The following is a 19,380-nucleotide window of genomic DNA, read 5'->3' on the forward strand; positions in this document are numbered from 1 at the left end:
TGTGAGGCCCCACCTGGAGTACTGCATCCAGGCCTGGGGCCCCCAGTACAGGAAGGATGTGGAGCTCTTGGAGAGGGTCAAGAGGAGGGCCACTAAGATGATCAGAAGGCTGGAGCACCTCTCCTATGAGGAGAGGTTGAGGGAACTGGGCTTGTTCAGCTTGGAGAAGAGGAGGCTCTGGGGAGACCTCATTGTGGATTCTCACTGTACTTGAAGGGAGTGTATAAACAGGAAGTGGAACGGCTGTTTACAAGAGTGGATACTGATAGGACAAGGGGGAATGGTTTTAAACTGAGACTGAGGAGGAATGGTTTTAAACTGAGATTTAGGTTAGATATTAGGAGGAAGTTTTTCACACAGAGGGTGGTGACGCAGTGAAGCAGATCGCCCAAGGAGGTTGTGGATGCCCCATCCCTGGAGGCATTAAGGCCAGGCTGTATGTGGCTCTGGGCAGCCTGATCTGGTGGTTGGTGACCCTGCACGTAGCAAGGAGGTTGAAACTAGATAATCATTGTGGTCATTTTCAACCCAGGCCATTCTATGATTCTATGATTCTGTGAAAATGAAATCAGATGAACTGATATGCTGTATAAGAATCATTCCCTATGTTTAATTCTTTACTTTTTATACACAAATTATTAGAGAGTAATCTATCTCAAATAAGAGGATAAACAGCAAACAGACACTCTATGAAGAAGTGGACTTCAAAATCATGTTATATAGCACATCACATTTCAAGATATATTGGCCTAAAAAAAAGACATTAGTTAATAGATCCAGAGAGCTTTTTCCATCCTGAAGGACAAAGAAAAAAGGAAAAAAGGAATGCTATTTTTCCTTGTCCTTGTGTTTCTGCATTTTAAGGACTGGAACAACTAGAAGGAAGAAAAAACTCACATTGTCAAAATTTTGGTATAGTTTTTGGTCCAGTATTAGGAATGAAGAATGGTACTGGAAAGTAATGGAGAAACAATCAAACTCAGCACACATTCAATGAAGTTAGCCCTGGCAAGTAACTGTATACAGTAGCAACATAATGTTTCCAAGGTTCATTGTAAGAATTTATCAGAGGCACATATAGAAACTAGTCAATATAACTATTTTATCATATACTTGATTCCTTGACTTGCCAAGCTTCTTGCGCCACCTTTTCAACTATGCCATCATTAGAGATTGACCGAGAAGATGCTAAAATCGGAGACTGCTGAAAATGGAATTGAAATACTTAAATTCCCCCAAAATTAATAAAAGTCCCTTGGATATTGATTTGTGAACCAGTACAAGGACACACAAATACATACTAGGGAAAAAAAAAAGGTTCTACAAAGTGGACACTCCTAACTAAAGGTTGAGATATAACAATATAATATAAACAGAATTTCTTACCTTTATGATGATTTGCTCCAGATGCTAATTTCCCCCACAGAGTTACAACAAATATTATTATTAGCAGCTTCCCTTTTGTTGCTTTCTGTAAGTATCTTTTATTCATCCTGCAAAGATAAATACATAAAAATAATTACTTCTCTTAATATTTCTTTAAAAATCATTTCTCAAATTAAGAAGAATTAAAAACTTATGTGTCTGGTTAACATCTCTTAAGTCCTAAATTGTGCTTAGCTTTAAAGGAGTTATACACAGCATCAGTATAACCTCTCTCCCTGTTTTGTCATCATTCCTCCACCCTGGTCAGTATCAGAAGAATTTAACACCTCCATCAGTTTTATACTAAAGCCCAAGCAATGATAGTTCTGCAATAGGTTTTGCTAAACAAAAGCAGTTCCACTGGTGCCTTTAGGCCAGTCACGTGCAGTGGATTTTTTAGCTTTTGGGATTGCGAGTCTTTTTGGATTCTGCTCATCAGTCATAAAGACATAACAGATTTAAAGAGATTTCCAGCATATATACCAACCAATCCATGGGAGAAATCCTGTCAGCAAGATTTGAGTAGTTTGGCACAAGGGCCTCAGACAGGCAGATTCTCTAGTCTCTCTCCTGTCTGTCCAAAGGGTAATGAAAAAATTTGATTTACAACACCAAAGGAAATTGCACATCCTGCTACCCTCATCTTGCTCAGTGATGTTTTCACTGCAACAGCAAGCTACTGTGGTGGTTCAAGTACAAGGTAACACAGCTTATTTCTCAGCAACCTCCTTCAAAGACAAAATACCTCTCTCCCTGCCACAAAGGCTTGTTCAGGAACATAGGCTGTAGTGCTTAAGGATTACAGTTCTGCAGAGAGTGGCAAGAGGTATAATAATGAAACCTTCTCTCACTTCCCAGTCTTTGTAGAAGAACCCTAGGGATCTGGCTAAGAAACAACTCAGCACAATGGTCATATTTCTGCTGATAAGTCAATAGGACAATGATGCCTATTCCACCTCATTTATACTAGAAAAGTTGCAAATTTGGTCACTTGAACAAAATTATTGTCATTTTATAATGCCTGGAACTAGTCTGCCTTCTCTTTCTGAGCAGGAAAAAAAAAAAAAACATTGCTTCAGTATGGTTTCACATTTCTCTCCCATTATATTCACAAGAAGCCTGAAAGAATTTGTGAATATCCCTTTTGCCCTACCCATATACAACACTATCTTGTACAACTACAAGCCCCATGAAAGGCAGACCACTGCTGTAAAATGGAATTAACCAGCAACCTGTTCAAAGTCCCAAATCTCTTTTTATTCCTTCAAAGCAATTCCTTTCCTCTGAGCAAATTGCTTTCTAACAAAACATTATATACTAACAAGCTCCAATGCTCCACAACCCAGCTCATGGTTCCCAGACTCATAACCCTAGAGCTGTCAACCTGGCTCTCTGAGAGATTGTTGAACACTGTTAAGATTCTACATCAGGCTGTGTGCAACAGGACATGGTAATTCAAATTAACAGCCCACTGAGGAACATACTAAACACTTTTAAACCTGAATTCAGGGCAAAGAGAGCTCAGCATCCTTTGACAGAAGTCACACATCTATAGTGTGTTTGCCAGAAGTTCAGCTATCGTGTTTATAAAGAAAAAAAGAGAGGAATAAGCAAGTACTTTATCTAGGATTGTGGATGTTCCCCTGAAATCCTGATTGATTAATAATCACTATGGAGGTCGCAGTGCGCTGTGAACCACACCAAGCTGTCTTCTTGCACTGATTCCAGTGCCTTAGGAGTGTAAACTATATATTCATCATCAGCTCCACATTTATGAGGCACTCAAAACTAACGGGAAATATTTGTCACTGTAAATAATAATAAAAAGAGTACACATTCACGCCTACGTCCTTCCATGGCTATTGCTGTGAAAAGAATATGAAATAACTCTTTCATTCCTGGATTGTCTTACTACCTCCAACACTGCTTGTGCCAAATCATTAAAATGAAATTTTTCTTCTTCACCTTCCCAAACCTACATAAAACCCCGTGGGACTCAAAGCATTAAGCAAACCAGACTGTAATGCAGTTGCTGCAAATGTACAGCAGAACAATACACAAGGAAAAACAGTAGCAGTGGGAACAAAAAGAGAGCACCAACCTATCTGCGTGGGAACAGCAGCCCCTCAGGGCGGCAGAGTGAGGATATAAATGTCTGCTCACAGCCCAGCACCCAACAAGGTGTAAACCAGCACAGAATCTAGCAGAAGCTGTTCTGCAAAGAAAAGGAGAGTTTGAGCTTTGATGCAGCAAATCTGAGATCACTGCCATTGCCAGGTTTCCCAGTCCTGAGAAAGACAATACACTATTTCAGTACCACAAGACTATTGCATTATTTTGCATTATTTGTTTAAGACATTTATCCTTTAGAAGGACAAAAATACTATCTTTTAGCAGTCCCACAACAGGCACAATTAAAAGAAAAGTCACTGTAAGTAACAGCTCCAGATGGGGACTAATAGTTCAGTGGCCATCAGCAGAAGTATAAAAAAAGTCTCTTAGCAGTTAAAGCAGCCATAACATGCAACAGCTGCAATAGGAAAAAGCTGGGAGATGATGCTAAGTTTCAAACTGATTAGGCAACGTAACAGTAGACCTGGGGTTGTGAGCATTGGCCACTCTCAGCAGCCAGTGTGGCTGCATAAGCACAGACAGGGCACGAAGCACTGCTCCCTGAGAATGGCAGAAGTGTCTCAGCAGTGATGGAACACAATCAGAAGCCAGACTGTAGCATTACAACCCTGGAAATAAACAGTGAATAGTTTGTAGTCTAAGAAACTCAAGGGATTGGGATGGATACATCTCATCAGCAAAGCAGGCAAACAGATAACAAGGAGAGACCGTGAGATTCGCTCAATATCCAAGAAGACAATGGAAGTAGAAAGCATTTGGCCTCATCTTTGAAATGCAACTATTAGCCCCTGCAACTCTGCTCCATGTCAATTAAGTGGATTCAGGAAATAAAATTCAGTCCATTACTGTACCATTATTGCACTAACATAACAGGCTGCGTTAAATAGAACAAATGAGGTCTGAAATGAGGTCTGCTTTTCCTAGAGGTGATGCAGAGCTGCACAGACAAAACTATAGCTGTTAATCTGAATGGTTTTCTCTGTGAGATATTCTCCCTTTCTATTTTCCTTTTTTTCTTCTTACAGCCTTACAGCCCCCGATAATGCCTCATAAGCCAAAGGCAATCAAAGCTAAGAACAGCCATGCTGCAGGAGACGTTTACATTTGGAAATCGGCTTTGTGCAAAAAAAATATATATATAACCATTATGTGTAACAAACATTTCCTTCAGTCTCTAACCCCAAAATATTGGAAATAAGTCCAATGAATTCTCAGCACTTTCAGTCAGACAAAGAATTGAAAAACTGCCTTGTTTGAGTTCATTTTTCAATGTGCTCAGAGGCAAGCAAAGAGGAAGGTGGCTTTTTTTGAGGTATCGGGGACACACTCAAAATAAAACAAACACAATTTACCAGCAAAATTCAAACAGATGGTGGTTTGAATGTGAGATGATTGTGCGACTGGCTCTTCACCACACCAAAACAAAATGGATATGAAGGATTTGTTACCTTTGCTCCAGAAAATTCCTTTCCTCTGATGTGTACTCCATGAGACCCCTCAGGTCCAGTATCATGGACATGAGGATAGGTTGTTTCAGCAATGATTGAATAACAAAAGTATCTAAAAAACTGCTGGACTTTTTTCTCAGAGTGAAACTGCATCTAATGCTGCTGAGAACCTTCACAGATGATTATGTCAGCAGAAGCCCTTCTCCCCGGCCTCCATGGCTCATCACATGCAGACTGTGAACACACAGGCTCTCCTCAGCTCTGCTCCATTTCACTGTCAGCTCTCTCTCAACTACACTAAAACTGCCACGAGCAGACATGTATCTCCCATATCCACTGCAGCAATGCAGCTTCCATAAACTTTTGACTTTCTACTTTCTTCCTTCTTTGCTTCTGGGCGTGAGGCTGGCCCACCTTACTGATGGTTCTGAAATAGAGGAGAATCACATGGGAGTCGCTTTACATTGTACAGCCAGAGCTAAATTGCCTTGCTTTCCTATTTTAAGTGAAGTGTAACCTCATGCAATCTTTATTGTTGAGGAAGGAAAAAAAGTAAGAAAATAATAGCTTTCTTTCTTCCCTTTAGAGCTCATACACAAATAAAATTCTCATCTGTTTCCTGGCAGTAACAGCAATTTTCTCTCTTTCACCTTTTCTTTTTCTCCTTTACAAGTATCAGCTTCTGTGAAGCTTTTCAGAATTCATTCATTCCTGTTTTACATATGTAGAAACTTTTAGTGTCAGTAAGATTCATTTGTCTTCTGCAAATATGTATACCCTGTGAATGCAAGTGTTCATAAAGAGAAGCGTAAGCCTATTTCTCTACTGAATCCTGATGAAGAGCTTGAGACAAAAACTTGATAGAAAATTAGTCTCACATTCTCTCACTTTTCTTTTTACAAAAATATATTTTCAACTTCAGAGAAACCCTAAATGAGTAAATGAGTAGAATAAACTACTTCTGACCCAATGTCTCTGCTACAGAAATAATGCAGCCATTTAAATTATGTTCCGTGCTGTGCTGAATATTACATTATTTATTAGCTGTGTTAGTTTCATCATCCCACGCAATGCAGGTCTTTGCAGCTTTATTTAGCCTTTCCTCTGTAAGCTAATGCAGATTTTAAAATGTACTGTGGTGGATAAGGTCACTTTGTTAAAGTAACACTGATGTGACCCTCATGTGTTTGCATATATATAAATTCCCTCTATGACATTCCTGTCATGTTTGCTCAGTGAACAAGTAATTTGCCACTCTCATTACTTCAGGTACAAGGTAGCTTGTGAAAATCAATCTTCTTTCTGCTTCATACATCACAGCCTGTAACAGACACAAAGTGCATTCTGATTCCGAAATGAAGCCAGGGGAAAAATACAGTCCTGTTCTCATAAACTACTGCATTAGATCTAGGTGGGAAGAAAAGAAAGAGAAGAGGCATTTAGCCTAGTAAAGCGTGCAAGTTTTACACAGGAGTCAGACAGGAATTCTCTGTATGCAAAGTGAAAGTGGTCTTTCTGTTCAGAAAGTTGTCCTTTACCACTGTGGATCCTTTAATAACAAAATAAGTAGCACCAGGGAGCCTACCCGTGCTACTGAGTAATATTCAGAGAGTTAAAACATTGGTGGCAGATCAATCTAGGTATCATTGCCATTGTTATTTTCAGCTGAAGAAAAGTAAAATCAGATTGAAAAATTTTAGTCCTACTGACAAAAAAAATTTGAAAGGTTACTAGGCTAATTCTAAAGACACCGAGGCAAGTGCATTCTTCACAAAAGTATGGAAGGATGTGATCAACATACACATCCATACTTATCTTTCATTTGAATGTGTGTCTTAAGCACATTCTTAAATTTAAGCACATACTTTCCCAAATAAAGATGGATGTACATAAGCTGTCTTGAAAAACTACTTACAGTCAGTTTCTGTAAGAAGATACAGTCTGAAAATGTAGGAAAATAAGAGAAAGGAAAATATCTCAAATGCCTGAGAAGTAAAAAGTTAAGGAATATAGGAAAATATGCAAGAAATGAAAAAAAAATTTACATATTGCAAATAGTTTCCAGTAGCTGGAACACTGGAGACAGATGTACATAAAGTAGTTACGTTTGTATATAGTATCTGATAGCGCTTGGATGTTAAATTTACATAAATATTATTGTTTCCAAAAACTGCTAAGCATCGGTGCATAAGTTGGCAAAGGTATAAAATGCTATAGCCAACTCTCTGTGTACCACCCCACCACAGAAAAATCCCCTGTGTGTTTTACAAAGACTAGTGGCAAAACTACTTCCAAATGAGTATTTATAGTTGTGATGATATTACCTTGAAAACTCAGATGTCACTGATAAATGGCCTTCCCTCTCAAGTACTGTCAATGTTAATCTCCCTTGCTTCCAGATTAACACCAGTTTTTTGTAGACACAACTGATTGCAATTTTCACCTTCATTAATTTTCAGATGCAACTCCTAACTGAAAGCAATAAAGAAAATAAAGAAAGGGGAAACAAAAAAATGCACTTCCTCTTAGCCAGTGTAAGATATACTGAACTGCATATGTATTAAATTTCTTTATTTGTCACATTGTCAAGACCAGCAAAGGACTGCTCATCAGCTGAACACTGTCACTATGACTATAACACACACGAAGAAAATTCCATAAATATTTGCAGGTTTAGTTTCTGTACTTCAATGTATTTTTGAAAATAGAAGCATAAAATAAACAGAAAGACATACTAAGTTAACAGAAATAACATAGCATTACACCATTGCATTCCATTCATTGTACTTTTAAATGTCTGAAATAAAACGTTACAAAATAAACATCCAAAATATTCTGACAGCTTTAATGCCTAATGATGTTCTACACCTGAGTCAAATAAGTTCTCACATTTAAGTGCTCGGTATTAGACGGTCCTCAGGCTCCAATTCTCCAATTCATATCATTTCCTCTGTTATTATTATGCCATTTGAAACTCTCCCAGTTCCTGTGCTTAAGGGGCTTTAAGTTGTAGGGGGCACTGTCTATTCACTTAATCATCACAGCAGTAGTATTTGCTTGTATCTTATATGTGATCCTTTTCTAGATGGTTATTTAAATATTCTTTATTCATATCACACTAACCAATCAAAAGTTTAAATTATATAAAAAAAGAAAAAGATAAAGTTCAATAGGCTTTTAGCAAAATGTCTCACTGAAACCTGATTTGTTAAGTTTACTGTGATTTTATAAAGGCCACTGCAGTGGCAGGGATAAACCTCCAAATCTATGAAGGCAGAGAGAAAGCATCAAATACTAGCGGAGAATAGCAACTGAAGTGCTCATATTTAAAAGCAAAGACAGAAATGTTCTGGGCAAACCTAAGCCTATTAGTCTGACCTCTTCAGTTTGCAAGACCTTAGAACAGGCTTTGAAGAAAAAGAAAATTAAAGCCAGAGAAGTACACAGAATGTGGGATAAAATGTAGCAGTGTTCACAGGGTAGCTTGTGTCAGACTAACTTGACAGCTTTTTTGATAAGATAACTGATTTCCTAGACAAAGAAATGAAGTAGATATAATTTGTCTGGATTTAGATAAAGCATTTTCTACAGTGTCACTCTGGAACTTACACATTAAGCTAGAGACTCTGTGGATTACTAGAAGAATTGAAAGGTGGATCCCAGTGTGATAACAGCAAGTGGTGCTGAAGGGGGGTATCAGAGATTAATGACATTTCTGCTACAAGTTCAGAATCAATCATTTGAAACAACTCATATAAAAAACAGTCTGGTTTAGTTATCACCAAGAACACAAGGTGATATGAGGTGGCTGTGAAGAAGACAAATCCTATATATTAGTAAATTATATATTTATTAAAAAATATTGCAAGATTAGTATGCATTTTCTTAACTATCAGTCAGCTTCATATATAAAATTCTAGCCAACCATCCTCATGAAAGAAAAACTGAACCTGCAAAACACGGGGAGACAGTCTTGTAGGATGATGAGAGAAATGAAAACCCTATCCCAACAGGAATTTAAAAATACTTGCTTTGTGGAGTAAAGCAAAGGCTGAATGGAAACAGAAGGGAAACAGAAAGCAAATAAACACAGCAAGGGCAAAAAATACAGTGGATTAAATGGTATCTCACCAACAGGCTGGTTGAGAACACTCAGCTGAGTGATTCAGGAAGCCTCTTCCAGTCTTATTTCAACATCAATATCAATACCATGACCCCGTTTTTATACATTATACAGAAAGTCACGTGGTAGTTTTTTTCAACAAGAAGGCAATAGGACAGTTCTTTCCAAGTGTGTTAGTACAGTGTTTTTTTCCAAGTCATTTCATTATCCTCATAAAACAAAAGCCACAGCATTTGTCTGTGACATCCTGCATGAGAACAAATGTGAGTCTCCTCATTAACGCCTAAACCCATGTTGAGTTCCATGAAATCAAATACTAAGATGTCAAATATGGACCTTAACTTTTGGGACATTTTCAATGAGTTCTTTTAATTGTTCCACACTAGAACTATTATTTTTCCCTCAAACTATTATTTTTAATGCATGCCTCATATCTTTGTACCTGAACTCACTTCAGCAAGTCCACGCTGATGAACATCTAAGATGAATCTCTCTCCTATTATTTTTCAAAACTGTCTAAGTGTAATTGCAGTCTCTGTTTCCTAAGATTTAAGACGACCAAGTTACAGTGCTTGGGGGACCACTCAGTACTGATATTGCTTTTTGACTAACTTCAGTGAATTAAAGTCATACTGCTGAACGTAGGTGATCGTTCCATGATTAACTCTCTCACTTTGTTTAGAACTCATTTTCTTTTCTATCAGTCTTGCTTTAAATTGAAAATCTTATTGTCATCATGTTTTTAACACTGATGTCATGGAAACATAACTTTGACAAGCAGGACAAACATCAGGATGTGCAGAATTTTCTTATATAATTCAAAACAAAAACTTTATGCTTTCAAGTATTAATTAAGCATTTTAAGATTAAAAAAAATCTGTAGAAACAATAGCATTTGAGTACAAAATTAGAAGTATTTTAAAAGTGTGAATACTTTAAAATTTCTATTATTAAATTCATTTAGAGATACTATAATCAAAAACATATTGGAAGGCATACTGGGTGACATTTTATGGGATTCTCACATGTACATAAAAATGGATCAAGTATTTTGACTATGTTATATGATATTGCCAGTCTGAAATTCAGTGTGTCCACAGGAACCATTAAGATTCTTCTGCATGACTTCCCTGCTGAAGATTTTTTTTTCCCAATAAATTCTTCTTGTAAATTCCCCCCTTGCTACTTCTATGACAATTGCATCCATCAATAGACAAAGCAGGACTTCTAACAAACAATAGACATGTCTGAGCCCATTTTGTGTTTTATACCTGGCTTTATACATTTTGCACCACACTTTAAGGGTTTGAGTGTAACTGAAAAATGACAGGTTGCTCAAATCACAGAAAAAATAACAAGCCTTTTGTACAGTGACCAAAATAGCTCTAAGAGCACACATAATGCAATAAGAAGACAGGAGAGCAGCCGACTGGAAACAAACCTTGTTGAAACACAATTGGAACACATTCCTCCACTCTTTTAATGTCAAATCCTAACACATGCTCATTCTCTGTAACTACCATAGGCACCGCTTCCTTGGAAAACAGAGCATAGCAAAGATAGAACAGGCTCTTCCCAAACAATCTGGTACACAAAGCAAATCTCTGTTCTAGAGCAAAAGCATTGGGAAACGTGAAAGAAGATAAAGAAAGGAATCCAGGATGCACAAAAAAATTTCAGCTGCCAGCTGGAAAGCAGAACACAAAATCCAGCAGGTAATCCAGATACACAGCTTTGTACTCAGCAAAGGTATGCGACATAGGCACACCAGGAAAATCTGAGTTTTTATATTACTCTTCTAGTTTATGATTCTATGATTCTATACTAGTAGAGAAGTGCAGCAGCTTTACTGTCTGTGCACAGCATTTTATCAAATACTAAGATTTTTGGTGCATTTTGCATGCTTTCTAATCTGCCACATACACTGTAATAACCATTGTTCTCTTGAGAATCATGCAACGTGCTACACAATTTTGCAGTCTCATTTCAGTGTCTATTTCCTTATCACTGAAACAGTATGAAAAGTATTAATAACCAGTTCATGCTAAAAAAAAAAAAAACACAGAATATTCCTGTGAAAACTTCCTAGAAATAGATTCTGTCAGGTTGAGATATGTTTAATGATGACTAAAGTATCTAAATGGCACCCATTCTTCCTTGACAAATCCACTTCTTTTCCCAGCCTCTATTCAAACATCCTCTCTTCAAAGGTACCAGCAGCTATATGAAAAACACTGACAATACAGTCCTAAGCTTCATCCAGGGAAGTGTACTTCCAGAAATAAAGCACTCACTTTGGTATGTGCTATGCTTTGTAACGTGGCCTTACATTTTAATATGGCCAGGAGTTACAAATCTTTGCTTCCTAAATAACAGACTAGACTAGGCTCGATTAGACTAGTCTAGACTAGACTAGAATAGTTAATTTGGAAGGGATCTACAAAAATCATTGAGTTGAACTGTCTGACTGCTTCAGGACTAACCAAAAGCTAAAACATATTGTTAAGGGCTTTATCCAAAATCCTCTTGAACATTTACAAGAATAGAGTATCACATCTCTAGGAAGCATGTTCCAGAGTCCTGGATTAACATCTTCTCAATATTACACAACTCAAGTATCCTCAACCTCTCCTCACAGGACAAGCCTTCCATCCCTTTTACCAGATTGGTTGCTTTCTCTGGATTCTTTCAAGTACCTTAATACCCTTCGATATTGTGGAGCCCAGAATTGCACAAAATATTCAAAGTGAGGTCATGCTAATGTTAAATACAGTGGGAGAATGACCTCTTTTGACTAGATGCGTATGCATCCCGAAATGTATTTTGCCACTGATGATCACCTAATGATCCAATCCATCTAGGTCCCTCTGAAAGGCTCTCATTCCTCCAGGGAGTCAACAGAACCTCCCAGTTTACTGTCATCAGCAAACTTACTAACAATGCATTCAACTTCTGTATTCAGATAATTGATACAAATGGTGAACAGAAGCGGTCCTAGAACTGAGCCCTGTGGAACACAGCTAGTGACTGGCCACCAGCCAGATGTAGCTTCATTTACTACAACTCCTTGAGGTATGCTACTCAGCCAGGTCGCCACCCAAAATAATGTGAACTTGTTCATGTTATAGTTGGACAGTTTTTCCAGAAGAATGCTCTGAAGGTTGGAATGAAATGACTTAATAAAATCCAGAATGATTCTGTCCACCACCTTCCCTTCATTCACTAAGCAGGTGACCTCATAGTGGAAGGATATCAAATTACTAAGACAAGATTTTCCCCTCATGAGCCTCTGTTGACTATGCTTGTAGCTTTGTTTTTTAAACGCCTTTCAAAATCTTCCAGGACAACCATCTCCATAACGTTGCCAGTTACTGAGATTAGACTAACAGAAACAGGTAGTTTCCTGGGTCTTCTCTCATGCACTTGGTAGACTGGGGTAACAGTGGCTACCTTCAGTCAGTAGGAACCTCACTGACTTCTGGTAAACTGGTGAAAGGGATCCAGCTATAACATCCACTAACACTCTCAGTACTCTGAATGCCAGTCTATAAGGCTCCATGGACTTATGCATGTTGAGTTGATACAACTAGTCCCTTACAATTTTGGTGAACACAGTCACTGCTCCTTCAGCATGGTCCTCTAATCCAGAGGACCAGAGAGTCCAAGATCTATCATTAATATTAAAAACTAAGACAAAATAAGAAAGGCATTAAATGCTTCTGTCTTTTTCTCATTTCTATTTGTTAGGTGACCTCCTTCATCAAGTATTCATCCAGAATTTTCCTTAGGCCTCCTCTTCCTGTTGACATACTTTAAAAAAGCCATTTTTCTTCTCTGACACTACAGTGGTCAGTGTCAACCAAAGTTAAACTTTTTTTTATTTTCCTCCTACAAATACAAACTGCATTCAGTTGCTTGCTACACGATATATAGCTTGGGATCTGCAGGTGAAACACAACAGAAGAGTTGTCAAATCAACGAATTCAATGTTCGGTTACTCTAGTACCTTGGATCAGAGATTGATATGTGCAATGGGGTGCATTTCTGTTAGCATTTCATTTTTAGACCTGGATTGTACTTTTCAAACAAATTTCCCAATTGTCTCAATTTATTATGACGTAGTTTACATTCCATGATGTGAACCAATGCAAGAGCATGAAATGAATTCTCTGTAAATGAAAACTAGTTTGAGGAGTGTACCCAATATACTCCAGCTGTTCAGGAGCGTTTAGTTCAGGGAGATAAGTTTGTTGAAAACAATCTCCTTCTCCACCAAATGAATATATTTCAGAATTTGTACCTTCAGTGACAACAATTTGGGTCTACAGAAACAATTTGGTAAGGATAAACTATTTGCTAATTGAAGGCACAGTTTTATTGTCTGAGGAGGAAGGACATATTATTATTTTATACTTTGTAAAATGCCCTTTTGGTTGTGATTAATCTTAAGAGCCCATCAACAGCATGTTGAAAGGAACTTGTTTGTCTCTTGTTTCCCTCACTCTGGAGGCCTTTAAACAATTTCTGATCTGCCTTTTAGGGCTATTATTCCTACTGTGACACGGCAGTAAAGGAAAATACTTGTGTGCCAAATCCAGGGAAAAGCTACCTGCAGCACAGGCCTCTAATTTAAAACACTAAGCACAGAATAAATTACTTCAAATTGCACAGTGAATTGTTCCTCTTTTTGCAAATCAGAACATCCTTTGTCTTTATATGCAGAAAATTAAAGACTAGAGACTTCCTATCCCTTCTCACAGAGTCTAATCTACAAGGAACTCCACTGTTGAAGAAAAGTACAATTCACTGTAAAACCGTCAAACTAGATATTTTACTGGCTCCAAACCCATTATTTCCAGATATTAGATTATTGACAGTTTCTCCCAAAGTCTGGTAGTCATTCTACCACTAACAACCTTATTTAGATGCATGGGTGAACCTTTTAGATGAACAGTAAATGATGGTCAAAAGGAAAAGTCTAAAACATCACTAGCTTAAAATGAGACAGGCCACAGTCAGGGAGCATCTGTCCCACCCATCCTTAGAGACTATCCCCATCCCATGTCCCCCTGGCCTACAGGCAGCCACTGGCTTTGTGGAGACAGTGCAACACACTCCTAAAAGACAGGACTCATTTATGGATCGAGTACAAGTACATTTCAGATTACTAAAAAAAAAAAATCATATTTTTAAAATATTAAAATTATTTTACTACATCCCAGCAATATAAAGTGTCCTTAAATTAGAAGTTTATGAGAGTAAAATATATGTGACTCAAGAATAATTTTGTTCCCTAATACAGCTCTGGCTGAGAAAATCCTCAGATGTTACCGTATTTACAACAGGATTAACTGTTTCTAACAAACTGCATTTGCATTCTTATTCATGCGCTGTGGAACAAAAATAATATTTACTTTCATTTGTACTTCATTATTGAAGAAGGTTATGTCATTATGCTTTCATAACAATTGCATTAGCAACACCATTGTTAGACACAAGGATGTTTAGCATTCCATATATTTTGTTTAAAAAAAAAGAGATTATTGTCAGCATTTGTAGTATGCATGACTGAAAAGAACTATTTGTTGGGGGGTTTTTTCACTCTTATTTTTTTATAATAATTAATTGGAACTCTCTAGCAGCTAAGCCTGCTCTGCTGTTAGTAGCAATCTAAATTTGCAAACATAAAAGAGCCCTGCAGTCCACAACAATTCTTTTACTGCTGTCTTAAAAAGGCTTTCCATGTTTCTCCTACCCTAAGAGAGAGAATAATGCAGAATGTGGTTTCTACATGATGAGAGAGGTCAGTTTTGGAACCAAAATTATTTTACTTTATGTTCAATCTTTTGGTCATAATCTGCTACTAGTTTTGTAGTTCTCTAGTTGAAGATGTTCCAATTTGATGAAATTATTAAATATTGATCAGAAAAGGCAGAAAAGACCTGCATTTTCCTGAAAGCTAGATGGCCTGAGTGAACCATCATGCTTAAGAGCTATCCCTTGATTCAAAAAGTTTATTACACATGTAGTGTAATCTTGAAGAGATTTATGCCAGAGGAGACTCTGCACTCATCATTAAGACACAATGATGCAGAAGTGAACTCAAATCCCTTCAAGAAAAGGAATGTGGTCATGCATAACTGGCGAAAAACCCTGAATCTTTGCGGTCCAACTAGGGAGCTTCATGATGAATCTGTCTTGCTGAATTCTTTATCAGTTCTACTTTTATCTGCCCTACTTTCTTTGCTCAGCATATCTGGCTACAAATCTACTGTCTACAGATAACCATAGTATGGCCATTGTGTCTGAGCTTGTGTGAAGGAAAGGGATAGGAAATACCCACTCCCTACTAGTACTAGATAACACTGAAAGAAGGCACTGCGTAGATGTGATCTCTCCAAAGGACACTCAAAAACTAGGATCTAGCCACTAATTTTTGACTAGTCTACCTCAAACAGTGAAAGATAATATATGCTTGTGAATCTAGTCCTTCTTAAATCTCATAGGCAGTTTCACTTAATTTTGCAGAATTCTATAAAATTTGCAGAAAAAGGAATTAGCTAAAGAAAAGTTTGAAGATAGATACAATTTAAAAGTTAGCACATGGCGTACTTCGAGCACTAAGGAGCTACGTTCAATAATGAACTGCAAGAAATCAAAGTATCAGAACGATTAGAAATGATTCAGCTTGACATTCCCAGAAGTCTTTTCTATCAATAGAAGAACCAGTAGAATTCTTCCTACTAGTTCACCTAGCTATATTTCATCAAAAAAGACACTGCACCAAAATAATATTATAATCCAACAATCAACAAAATAATTCATATCTTTAAGTCTAAGATGCCTCTGACGTGCAGTGTAATAATGATTTAAAATCTGCATGAGAGTTGTGATTTCATTGTTCAAAGAGATGGAGCACTAATTCCCCTGTGCCCCTGTGCAGACCTCAACCTCTAAAGATTCAGAGAACTGCTGCAAGTTTTGCAGTTTTTACTCTCCTTTAGAAAAATTCTGTCTAAATAAAACAGCACATAAATGCAGCTTTAAATATTTTTCAACTTTTTAAAGACTTCAAATAAGAAACGTGTTTTTCCAGTCTGAATTTAACTCCTGTTGCTTTAAAACTTCTCACTAAAAATCTATTCCAATGAGGTTGTTTTAAGAGTATCAAGAGTTTTGTTTTTACCTGGTAACCAGATGGCAACTCTGAGGTTTTGTTGTTATTTAGCAAGATTTTAGTTTTTGTTTTTAAAAGGTATGGCAGACATTTTATCCTGCTACTACCATATTTTAGCATATTTAATTGCCAAGTTCACAAGGAATGACCAACTGCTTTTCCCAAGCAGATGGTAGAAGTTGTTTTTACACTGTAGTGAGACTTTTTTTCCAAAATGCTTGCACAGCTTTATGAAGTCTAATCTCTGCTCAACATACACACAAAAAGATCAGCTCATGAGCATCTAGGCACCTGGGGGCCAAATATGCAAAATGCTGTGAACTCATCTCAGATATCTGAACTGGGACAAACTGTTGTACCTAAAACTCAGTACATGTTCCAGTGTCTATGGAACCGGGACTACAGCTTCAGTTCCTGGGAGACATGAGGCATTAGTGAACAGTGGTGCCCATTTTTAACTATATTATTATTATTTACTATTTCCACAAATGTATCTTTTGTTATTAGTTTTAAACGTAAGTAGTTTACATCTATCTATCTCAGCAAGGTATACAACGACAAGAAAAAAGTCATTTTAAATGAATTTTACTTTAAATCCCAATCTAAATGTATGTGCTCTGCAAAGTGAAGTCACCTAAAACAATAATGAAAAAAAGTAAACAATTTACATAAATTCTTTCTTTGCAGTTTAGCACAAGAGAAATACGAGAAAGCCTACCTGGATCTGAACCCAAACACAGCACCTTACCAATTATTAATAAGTAAAAAGTAATATTTTAGAATAAATTGAGTGGGAAAAAAAGAAGGAAAGAAAGCAGTAGAACCACCCTTGTCAACTCACATGAAGCATAGGAGTATGGCTAGGGACAAGACTTAGCACAATCTGTCTTGTCTTGACTCAATCTCAGAGCTCTGTCCCCCCAGCAAACAATCTCTGGCCATCTCACTAAGGCATAAGGAGCCTTTGGCTGAGGCTACATTCCACAGGGTTCCTGTGCTGAAGGACTGCTAGAAGCCAAGTGCCCTGACAACAACCTCCTAAACCAACCCTTACCTTGCCGGGTCAGGCTCATACAATTTAAAAGAGAAAGTATTAAAAACAATTGTTTCAAATAAATATAACCTCACTCAAAGAAGTCTTACAAAAGTGTCCATTGGCTGTTAATACATCACTCTTATTTTCTATGAGTCTGCAGTATTTTTGAGACTGTTGGTCCATGATTTCTGCATCACACTTAGCAGAGCACTAAACTCTAACAGACAGATGCCCAGAGAAATTAACAAGAACTATAAAAAATACTGTCCAAATAACCTGAATTCTTACCAACACATGAGCCATCTAATTAACAGGTCACTAATATTAACTGGGATCTTTGAGTACTGGAAAATGTTACCCATTTGTATAAAGTCTAATTCTTTATACAGTCACAAAAAGACAAAGAGAGAATAAATATAATGGATTAATGAATAATATGAGAGGATGAATAATATGCATTTTGTTATAGGAACATAATGATATGCCATTAAGTAGCTCACCTATTATCCTTCCTAAATTTCAATAATGTAATTTAAAAAGATTGAATAGGGCAAAAAGGAATGAAAGAAATATAACACTTATTTAAAATATGTGCATACAGAGTATGGATGTATACCCCTTCACAATTTAATTTAATCTGATTAACAATGACTAATAATTTTCTTCTCAGTGCTATTTGTGAAAGAAAAGTTTTGGTCTTATGTAAGATTTTGTATAAAATCTTTTTCAGACTCAAGATAGCTAGCAAGTTAGTTATTAGAGAGTTTGCATAATTTTACAACACAAAGTAGGGGTTATCACACATTTCACATCTAGTTCGTATTGTAAAGAATTTGTAACTAGTCATTGCTGATTTTGACTGACTGGAACTAAACATGATGGGAACAAAATGCATAGCCTTTTTCAAACGCCAGAATAAAGGACATTCTCATTAAAATGATTTGCTGATATGACTTAAAACAATGTATTTAATCTTCACCTTTTTATGTAAATATCCTTCAACTGAGAATTTTAGAAGTATAATTTAAAATAGATTTTATAAAGTATAATGAGATGCTCTGTCAGATGGGAAGACAAATTAAAAGTGCAATTCACACTGTTAGAGCAGCACTGCCACCATGAAGCTACTAATCTTTTGCACAGTGCTCACAGTAGAATGTACTCCAGTCTCTGTAGGGCACGTGATTATAGACTTGTGGGGAGAATGGGATTTAAATTATTCATCAACGTAGAGTTCTTTTTACAGAAAAATTAGTGTCCCATATAAATAGTAAAACTGCTAATTTCTCACCCTTTGCAAATTAACTGCCTGGTAATATCGTCAGTTATTACCAGGTAGTTTTACCAGCAGTTACAATAGCAATATGCTGTCAAACAGAAATCTGTATACTAAAATAATGCTAAAGACAGAAGAGTTGTGCAGCCAATTAAGTGTTCAGAATTCATTAGGTCCTGTAAAAAGATAAACACGTATGGACAAGCTTGTCAGAAGGTCTGATGAATGTCAGATTATGGCCACAGCCTATACATCAACAAAACAACACCATCTGAGCTGTGACAAGTCTTTATATTTGAGCATCCAAAGGGAACAGATATCAAAATAATCTGCCAGTAAAAGACTTGCACTCTTCAAAACTGTCAGGTATGAATTTCAAGTGAAGTGGTATGTGCTTTCATCTGCCTGTTAACTACAGAATACTACAAGACTGTTATTTACAAAGTCAAACTACAGTGCCATCTAAATGGTATTATTAAATTTTGGTACATAAGGTACCTCCTCCCCTAGCTGGACAGTAAATGATGGTATCATTTGTGATACAGTGGCGACATCAACCTTTCAGCACAGAAGTACCAGAGGCTGGTTTCTTCAGTTTGTGGGAAGTGACGCAGAATTTCAAAGCTATGAGATGGATTTCTGCAAGTAGTTCCTAGCATTGGTCATGAAGTCAAGCCTAATCTTTATCTCTGCAGCCTGAAAGGGAAACAAAAACATATCTTCTGTTTAGACTCCAATCTCCTATATTTACACAGAAAAAAA

General features: G+C 37.0%; 1 protein-coding gene across 3 annotated transcripts in view; it reads right to left on the reverse strand.

Moving 5' to 3' along the window:
* The window catches only part of TAFA2 (TAFA chemokine like family member 2), a 194,461-nt gene that overhangs the window by 54,140 nt on the left and 120,941 nt on the right, over positions 1-19,380 (reverse strand). For 2 of the 3 annotated variants that reach the window (XR_792661.2, XM_031553473.1), the window contains exon 2: positions 1,387-1,493. Coding sequence is in view for 1 of the 3 variants with exons in the window: in XM_031553473.1 (XP_031409333.1) it covers positions 1,387-1,492 (106 nt within the window). In the remaining 2 variants the exon portion in view is untranslated. Of the gene's footprint in view, positions 1-1,386; positions 1,494-3,526; positions 3,621-19,380 lie in introns of those variants that run through there. The other variant, XR_792662.3, reaches the window with a different exon arrangement.

This window comes from Meleagris gallopavo, chromosome 1, assembly GCF_000146605.3.
Source record: "Meleagris gallopavo isolate NT-WF06-2002-E0010 breed Aviagen turkey brand Nicholas breeding stock chromosome 1, Turkey_5.1, whole genome shotgun sequence".
Taxonomy (NCBI): Eukaryota; Metazoa; Chordata; class Aves; order Galliformes; family Phasianidae; genus Meleagris; species Meleagris gallopavo.